Source organism: Rosa chinensis, chromosome 2 (genome assembly GCF_002994745.2).
Source record: "Rosa chinensis cultivar Old Blush chromosome 2, RchiOBHm-V2, whole genome shotgun sequence".
Lineage (NCBI taxonomy): Eukaryota > Viridiplantae > Streptophyta > Magnoliopsida > Rosales > Rosaceae > Rosa > Rosa chinensis.
Window position 1 is genome coordinate 47,995,716 of NC_037089.1, and position 9,446 is coordinate 48,005,161.

The 9,446-nt window shown below is 38.8% G+C and overlaps 1 protein-coding gene across 1 annotated transcript; it reads right to left on the reverse strand.

Moving 5' to 3' along the window:
• Positions 1 to 721: 721 nt before the first annotated feature.
• On the reverse strand, positions 722 to 6,022 carry LOC112188068 (pentatricopeptide repeat-containing protein At3g02650, mitochondrial). Its single transcript, XM_024327089.2, has 3 exons — positions 4,118 to 6,022; positions 3,600 to 3,686; positions 722 to 1,094 (listed from the first exon to the last, which is right to left on the reverse strand). The coding sequence occupies exon 1, from the start codon at positions 5,834 to 5,836 to the stop codon at positions 4,121 to 4,123; it is 1,716 nt and encodes a 571-aa protein (XP_024182857.1). The 5' UTR covers positions 5,837 to 6,022; the 3' UTR covers positions 722 to 1,094; positions 3,600 to 3,686; positions 4,118 to 4,120.
• Between the last annotated feature and the right edge of the window lie 3,424 nt (positions 6,023 to 9,446).

Sequence of the window (9,446 nt, forward strand, 5' to 3'; positions counted from 1 at the left end):
AATATTAAAAAATAGAGAAAAAAGAGTTTAAAAAAAGTAGGAATAAAAAAGAAAAAATTAAAAAAAATAGAGAAAAAAGAGTTAAAAAAAAAAGAACAAACTTAAAAAATAGGAAAAAAAAAGAGTAAATTTTTTTTTTTTGGGTCAGTAAGGGTAAAATAGTCATTTTACTGTTGAAATAGTGCCACGTCAGCAAGATAACAGACTTTTTAACGGAAAATTGACGGCAGGGACTTTTTAGGTGAAATTGGAAAGTTCAATGACTTTTTAGGTGAAATTGAAACGTCAGGGACTGAAACGTCGAGACCCTATAAGTATAGGGAGTAAACAGTATTTTGTACTAGAATTAAATCCAATTTGTAAAAATAAAAAGATACACCTGTTCTATGCATGCATTTTCTAACCCCCATTACGGAAAAAGGAATGCCATGACGGAACAGACGGTCATATGCTAACTCGGGCAAACTTGGCGTCACCGGTAAGCTTGACTTGACAACTGATGGAGATTTGGATTTCAGAACCACCACTTCCAGGATTCCATCTGACCGTAATACAGGAGAAAACAGACAGGGATTCACAGGTCAAGGAAGATTCAAAGAAATGGTAAACGGTCTAGCTGTGCATAGGTGCTGGACTTTCATCTGTAACACAGTTGATGAGTTTAATTGACACAAGTCCAGCCTCTGTCATGAGTCATGACTAATTCTATATGAACCTTCACTTTACTTTCCATAACACATTTCATGTGCCTGTTTGACCAAGAATTACGCACTTGGTCATCACTATCTTCTATTACATTAAGCTAGGCAATCAAAAGAGCATCCCAGTGCAATGCTTATGCACCAAGCATGAGATATGAACATAAATAATGAAAAATAGAAAGTACAGGAAAATTTATTTGGTTCCTCCGAAGACCAGGACAGCTCACTCAGTCACACCAATATCAATATGACCAATAGGTGGTCCGGAAGTGCCTTCATTTGCTATTCCAGTTACGACACAACAGCTGGCTTCAGACGGGGATGGTAAGCAACACTTTGGGTGTCCATGCTATCAAAATTTGCTCCTTTACCATCTTGATGTGTCCAATGCACCTATTAATGTATTTAAATAAGCAATTGGGGAATGAAATAAGAAAAATCTTTACTGATCAGCAAAAACTAATTTCATGACATACATTTCAAAAACAGGAAAAATAAAAGCTTGCAAATAAGTAATTTTAAAACTTACCAAGATTGTACGTGTTAGTATGAAACTATTAGAATGTGTAGATTGTAATTACTTATTTGCAAGAAAGAAAGAAACACTAAACAGAACAAACCAGTTCTCAACTAGAAGATTCATATATGCAGAGAAATGGGTAATTTTTTAACTTTAATGCTTTCAGATTTGCCTTCAAGAGGAGACACATCTCTAATTGTCTAATTGCTCATTCTTATGAAAATTGCTCAATAAAACATTCAATGCGCTCTGTATCATGTTGAAATCCTCCTATAGAGCCCTAATTATGCTCAACACATACCAACAATTTTAAGGCACATCAGTCAGAAAGGTGTTCTAACAAGAATGATAACACGTATACACAAGACATATTTGTTGAGTTTGCATTTGAAAGGCCCATGCATATTTACTTTATGCCTTACAATAATGATTATGGAACAACTAATACCATCTAATTCAATCCCAGAGCACATTGCTCGTGAGAACTCAATGAGTGGTGAAGAGGTAAGGCCACCCGAGTCAGCTGAACTAACTATTTTAGTATCTTAGCACCCCTCCTATTTTATCTTCATCTTCTGCTGCAGGTTTCTCCTGAGGCCCATTAGGATTCCTGAGAACGGTTTACATTCTAAGATGAACGGAAAAACAAACCCAAGGGAGCTGAAGGGTTTCAATTTCCTTTCTTTTGGGGCTCTTTTTCCTGCAGCATGTTTCCCCAAGCTTCAACTACAAGCATGGCAAGGAAATTCAGCTCCCATTTCAAAGCCTCTAATCTGGGAACCAAATGAGGCCTTCCAACCCCACAGCAGCGGCAGCGATGGGAACCGGAAGTGAGAGTTACAGCTGTGAAAGTCACCCCACACCAGGGATGATTTGTGTCTTTTGACCACTATAAACCTCAAAGCTTCTAAAAGACTTTTCTACGTTCGGAACTAATGAATGCAACAGGAAATTTCCACTACACTTCAACAAATTCAGGAAAGAGAAAAAAAGCTTCAGTATTGTTGGAGATGGAAATCATATTTATGAAATGAATCGAATAAGCTTCATTTTAACATGGATTTGGGTTTTTGGTTTCACGGATTTGGCATGCATGCCAGATTCACAGTAGTTCGGTTTGACATAAGATTTGTATTCTGGTCAAATTGGGTCTCTCTGGAAGCCCTAGTGGTGGTTGTCATTGAGTGCATAGTTTAGAGAACCTCTACTTGTCATAAGCTATCATTAGGCAAATCCTTCCCCATTTCAGATTTCATTTTAAGCTTTTTCTTAACTTAAAATCCTAGAATTCATAGCCCTCAAAATCTAGATCCAAATCTTGCAGTGACCATCTGAGATCCACCATCTAAGCAACCCCATCAACAGAAACAACAGACACTAAATGAAATGAGTCAAAACCTACAACAATGACAACTGAGATAATTGCTAAAGATACCAAGACTAGACAGCCATAACCCAACAAATAAAAATAGACCCAATTCCCTAAACAGATATATTAACCAAACAAACAAAATATACAGATGGAAAGTTCAAAAAACAATCAAAATCAAAATCCAGTTCGAAATTAGAAACAATTATGCATACCCTAAAACGGAAGGAAATGAAGGATTAACACACAAGCAACTGAGCATCACAGCAGTTCGAACAAAAAAATCCAATCCAGCAAAAGACCAAATGAAAGCCACTAGCAATCTTAATCCAATTCGAAATCAATAATCCAACCAATAAAGACACAGCAAGTGACTCCACCAAATCAAATCACAACAGATTCGAGTACAAGAGAAATTGACCCCAAGTAGATCAAAAGAGCTTCAAGTACCATACATTAACATTAATCTATTACTCATGGAGGAATTTTGATTTGCAAAGAGAAATGAACTCCAGCAAGATACAGAAATTTGGACAAAAAAATTGACATTGAAACACAGCTTCTAAATCAGAACTAAAGGGTAACAGTAGAATGAGATATATATATATATATAGAGAGAGAGAGAGAGAGAGATTCAAAATCCAACTAAAAGTAAAAGAACGATAAATAGTTCAACCTATATGTCCAATTAGTACATGAAATAAGGATATCGCAATAAGATGGATGGCTAATTTATTGAAACTACTTTGTAGCAGAATAAGTTAACAATTTCAAGTCAGCCTTGGTAAGAGATGATTTACAATGTGTACTCAAACTTAGATTGACTGACCAACATAAGAATCTTGCTACCCGAACATAGATGTGTTTAACTAAAGATTTGGCAGCTAAAACAACTGAATATTCCAAACACAAACACAAACACAAACACACATTATATTTTTGGTCCCCTAATAAAATACCTATATATGACACATTACAATAACAAGACAGCAAGTAAAAAAAATCTTACCCGTTTTTCTTTCGATCTCTATCACAGCTTCACATGAGACCCTCTGTCCCAAGATCTTATAAATTTCTTTACATGTGTATATAACATCTGCAATATGAATATATGAGTAGATAATATCCCATTACAATTTCGAAGGAAAAAAAGATTATTGGGATGTCATGTGCAAACAATGAATATAGTAATGTTCACAACGAATTTCATGACGGAAAAAGTACGCATTCTCAGATTTCAGAGATTTCATGATGGAAAAAGTTACATTATAGATGCAGTTATTACAAAACCAAGTAGTAACCCTCTTCAATCTCCAAGAAAACGTACGCATCCTTCAAAATTTTCATTGGAAACAATTTGTTCAATTCTGAGGTCACTTTCAGTATCATTGAACCATCTTCTAAAGAGTACAATTCATTAAATTATGAAACATGCAGTGAAAAATGCAAAAATAAATAAACTGTTAATCTTCATTCTAGTGCCCGCTCTTCTTGTATCATGCTTACCAATACCAAAAAACAACTAACCATTTATGCTTCTGCAACTATTTTCTCAGTCTCTACTTTCTCCGTCTGCAGTTCCTTGACTGCTCTTATGAGGCCTCTCGTAATTCCATTAAGATACAACCCGCTATCTTTCATTTCTTCTAGCAGTTTCTCTGACGTTTCCCAATCTAGTGCTTTCAGGCAAAGAGATTGGATCAACTTGTTGTACTCATCAGTCGTGGGTTGGACCCCATAATCTTTCATCTCATGAAACAACTCCAAAGCCTTGTCAAACTGTTCCAGTTTGCAAAAGCTGGAGATGAGTGTATGATAAGTCACTGGAGTCAATTTGGCATGCTTCTTTTTGGCTTCAGATAAGATATTGCATGCCTCCTCCATCTGACCACCTTTTGCATAACCACTCATAATAACAGTGTACGTAAAGACATCTGGTTTCAAGCCCCTACTCTCCATCAGCTTCATCATCTCTATCGCATCTTGCATATCCCCAGCCTTAGAATAGCCATTGATAACCGAATTAAAAACTGCATTTCCAGGAGGTGGACCCTTTTTTGCCATCTCAAGAAGCAATTTTCTTGCCCCAGCAACATCCTTTATCCTACATAACCCTTGAACAACAGCAGAAAAGGGCTTTATCGCATATTTCCGTGCTTCACCATCAATATCCTCTAGCAAGTCTAGAGCTAATTTGACATTTTCATCCTCCCTACTAAGTGAACGGATCAAAAAATGAACAGATGAGCGAGGCCGGCACTGCTTCTCCTCCTTCAACAACAAATACACCGAACGGGCCACTTTCGCCATTCCAGCCTTGCAGAACCTAGATAAGATCCTACCAACCTTTTCAGCATCCGGCGAGCTTCTTGCACCAATCATCTTCTCACACACAGCCTTAGCACAATCAAAATCCGAACTCCTGCAAAGCCCCTCAATCGCATAGTAATATGAATCCGCATTGGGGATGCATCCAAAATCATCAAACTTGTTCAACACCTCCAAAGCAGCTTTCCCTTCACCCAATTTCGCGAACGCAGACATCAACACATTGAGAATATCCACATTCAACAAACTCCCCTCCTTCTCACCAACCCCCTTAACCAAATCCCACAAAGAATACATATCTTTCTTGGTCACAACTTCACCACACATTGCAATCACAAGAGCATCCAATATCTGCTTATTGACTCTAAATTCGGGTTTCTCCTTCAAACCCCACTTGAAGAACCTTATCAAATTCTCCCCCACAATAAGTGGGGTTTCAAGAACTCTAACCACAAATTCTTCATGTAGAGTCAAATCCAAATCCCTGAAACTAGACTCAAGAGACCCATCAGCACTACTATGAAGCAGAGACAACAAACCCTCCAATTTCTCCACATCAATCTCATGAACCTCTTCTTCCTCTTCCCCTAACTCCCCAATTTCACCACAACCCAGTTGCTCCGAAACCCCATCAACCCCATCCCCAGGGGCAAAACCGTCCATCTGGGCGTCGTCATTTTCTGAAAACGGCGGCGGCGGTGGTTCTGCGGTATCAGAATAACTAAGGTCTTCTGAGACCTGGGAGAAGAACCTGGGGTTTTGGCAGGGAGGGGATCTAGCGGGGAAATGAGAAGATTGGGCAAGTGGGACTAGGGTTTTAGAGGAGAGTACCTTGGGGTTTTGGGTTGCACCGAAGTTGTGTGCTGCCTTTGCCGAAAGAGAAGCTCTTGATGATCTTGCCGCGACTGACCTCCACATCTCTGCTGTAACTATATTTTGTAGCTCTCTCTGTCTCTCTGTGTGTTAGGAATCCAATTCCTCTCGGACTGAAGAGATGGAAGTTTGTTAAAGCTGATTTGAGCGACTGCAAGCCTCAGTAATGAACTAGTTCTCGGCCGAGTGCGAAAGACCACCGAAACCTATTGGATGAACCAAACCAATCGAAAGACAGAACAGCACTAAAAAGGCTAAAATGCCCCCCAAACAAGTTGGCCAACACTGACGGAACAGAATCGTTTGGTTTACTACCCAGTCCACCCTCCGGACTTTTTTTCTCTTGTAATTTTTTTTTTTTTTATTAACAGCCTTCTCTCGGATCGGTTCCGTATCTCAAAGGCCGGGTCTGGACGGCCATTATGACAATGTAGCAGTGACTAAAATATCGATGATCGAGAAAATATTGACCATTCAAAAAATAGCAATTTTGATAAAAATTTCGAGAAAGTATCAATATCGATAAAAATTCAATAGAAACTATGAAAACTTAAAGAAAAATATATAAATTATAAATGAAACTTTAGAGTATTTCTATTTGATCAATTATCTACTCTTTTTTTAAAAACTATATATTAAGCAAATATTATTACATAATAAATTAGTGTAATTTCAAGAGAATTAGTACACAACTATACATTGAGCAGACATTTATTGAAACTTAATTTATTGGATATTTATAATCTTAATACTTTACTAATTCTCGTACATAAAATAATTAGTAGTTTTTTTTTTTGAATCGGCCCGAGGGGCAATAATATCATTCATTACAAGTCAGAATAGGCCGTTACATACCCTTCCGCTGCCATTTAAGGACATAGGCAGACAAGAAGATAGTGGTAGTACCCACAGTGGTACATACAAATAGACCTATTCATTATACAATCAAATTCATAGAGGTAGCGGGGGTCCTCCTTTAGTACTACTCCAGAGGCGCTAGAGGTATATAGAGTGCACATAACGTGCATTACCTTCCTAAAAGGAAATTATTGTAAAAGACAATGCTAAATCATAAATAATGGACTAGGGCAGCCGGCAAAGGAAATCCACGCAGGGCCCAACAAACTGATCCAGCCTAGTCCACCTGTCCATCTCATCCCTGCCGTACGACACAGTTAGGTAGATCTTCGTCCACCGTCTACCACCACGACCCAAGTCACCTTGATCCGCACCGCCACAATTTCTCACCGTGCACTACCCAAACCACCACGGCCTCGCCGCCACGACCGACTCCAGCACGGAGAAAAATCAAATCCCGATCACAAATCTTAGCACCACACACCCCCGACAAGAAAAACCGTGGCGCCTTCGATCCAAAACCCGCCTCAAGGATCAATCTCCCTCCCTGGTTGCACGACCACCGCCTCACCCTAGCCCAGCCGATACCAGCCGCCAAGCCCAGTGCTACATCCCTTCGACGGAGACCCACAGGAAATAGAATACCCGTCCGGCAGCAGATCCCAAGACTTCAGCACAGCTCAGAGGCCAGCCCCAACGCCGGGGTGCCACCGGACAAGCACGAACTCGCAGTCGGAAAAAGCCGGCCTTTAGGGTTTAGAGAGAAGTCAAGAGGAAAAGGATCTCTGGTATTAAAGCTATGGTATATAATATCAATTTTACTAAAATAATTAGTAGTTTATTCATGTACAAAGTAGTTAAAATAATAAATTTAATTAATTACAATAAAATAAACTACCCAATAAACTGTTGAAAAGGGGAAGGTAAAAAAACATGAGATCTGTGAAGAAATATATAAAATGATATTCTGTTAAAGGAAAAACATATTGTGTGCTTTCGTCAAAGCAACTGACGGAGAGGGAATTAAGGAATCAGTGATTACCATCAATCAGCGCAATTACAGATCAATCAGCATTTAGTATCATTAATGTAATCGATATTTCTGTTGTAATTCTATCCCTATATAAAGGGACTATGAAATGAAATGAGTAGACCAATTCCAATCTCAATTTTACTTTTACACTTTATCAGCACCCTCAGAGCTAATAGCCAAAGAAAAAAAACCATAATTTTCTAGTGTTTTTTTTTTCCATCAAAAAAAAACCCCAACAAAAAAAACCTAGAAGAAAATTTTTTTCATCTTCTCTACTGCCAATTCAAAAAAAAAAAAAAATCTCTTCCTAGCAGCAGATCAACCACGTCCAAGACCGGCCTTCCCTCTTCCCGGCCTCCTCCTCTCCAGCCCTCCCTGCCTACAATAAGCTAGCCTACACGAGCCTCACCTGCGCAGCCCAACCCCAATCGCTGCCACAAAACCTCACCGGTCAGACTGGACTCACCTCACCAACCTCGCCTTCTCCTCCGCCTTGCACGTCCAGTGTTTGCAGTCATCGGCCTCACCTCACCAACCCACATGCAACGGTGCTGCTGTCTCGCCCAGCCCAGATTTGCGTGCGTCCTCCACCTATCGTTGCTGCAGCAACCCAGCCGGCAAACCCATCACCGATCCCTGCAGCACCAGACTTCAACAACCAGACCTGCACTTGCTCCTCACACTCCGACCAGCAGGTGTTAGCCAAATAGTCACCCTCAAGTATAAGGGGTACAAGTAATAGTATAGGGATTTAAGAAAGGTTGTCGAACCCACGAGGATTGGATTCCTTTCACTAGCTAAGGTGTTAACCTAAGAAGAGCTAGAATATGCAAATGTACAATCACAAACCTAAATTCACAAGGAAATCTAGGCTCATGGTGAGTATGTGCATTGTGGTGATAGTGAAATTGTTTGTTGGATAGAGTAGTGAACCAAATTAAATTAAATGCTCAAATGTAAATTAAATTACTCTAAACTAAACTAGTAATATAATGGATGAAGTTAGGGGTTGGATTGTCTACCACTAACCTCCCTTGCAAGTATTGAAGTTCAAATACAAGTGATGCTATTCTAATTTCCCAATTACCCTCTTTGTATCTGGATAAGACTACAAAGGCTTAAACTCCTTTTATTTTATCAATTTCCACCGGATAAGTGCGAAACTAACTACCCAAGAACAAGTGATATTACCGGATAAGTATCAATTCATTGCTCCTAGATGCATAAAGATTTGAGTTTAGATAATCAAGCAAGCAAACCAATCCTAGATTTAGGTGATTTTAACTCACTACCCTCACATGCAAATAGAGGATGCTATCATGCTATTAATGTTCAAGGTTAACTACTCCCTAAACATTTTTTTCATGAGATGACAAACACAACACATTCAAAATAGTTAAGTTTGAATGAATGCATTCACTTCTTGAATTAGCATATGAAGATGAAAATCACAAATAACAATAAATGTCAATTAAAACATCAATTCATACAAGTTTGGCTACGACTTTCAACCCTAGCCCCAACAAAGTAACTACTCACTCATAATCATACAAATTGGCATCAAATCTATAAAGTAAATCAAGGTAAATTAAAGAGTTAAGGGAAGAAAGAACTAGTTGAAGCTTGACAAATCAATGGATAGCTTCTCCTTCATTTTTCTCCTTCAATGCTCCTTGAATCCTCCTTGACGGTGGAATGGATGGATATGAACTTCTTGATGGTGATGATAAATGAAATGGTGATGAAGATATGATGCTCATTTGG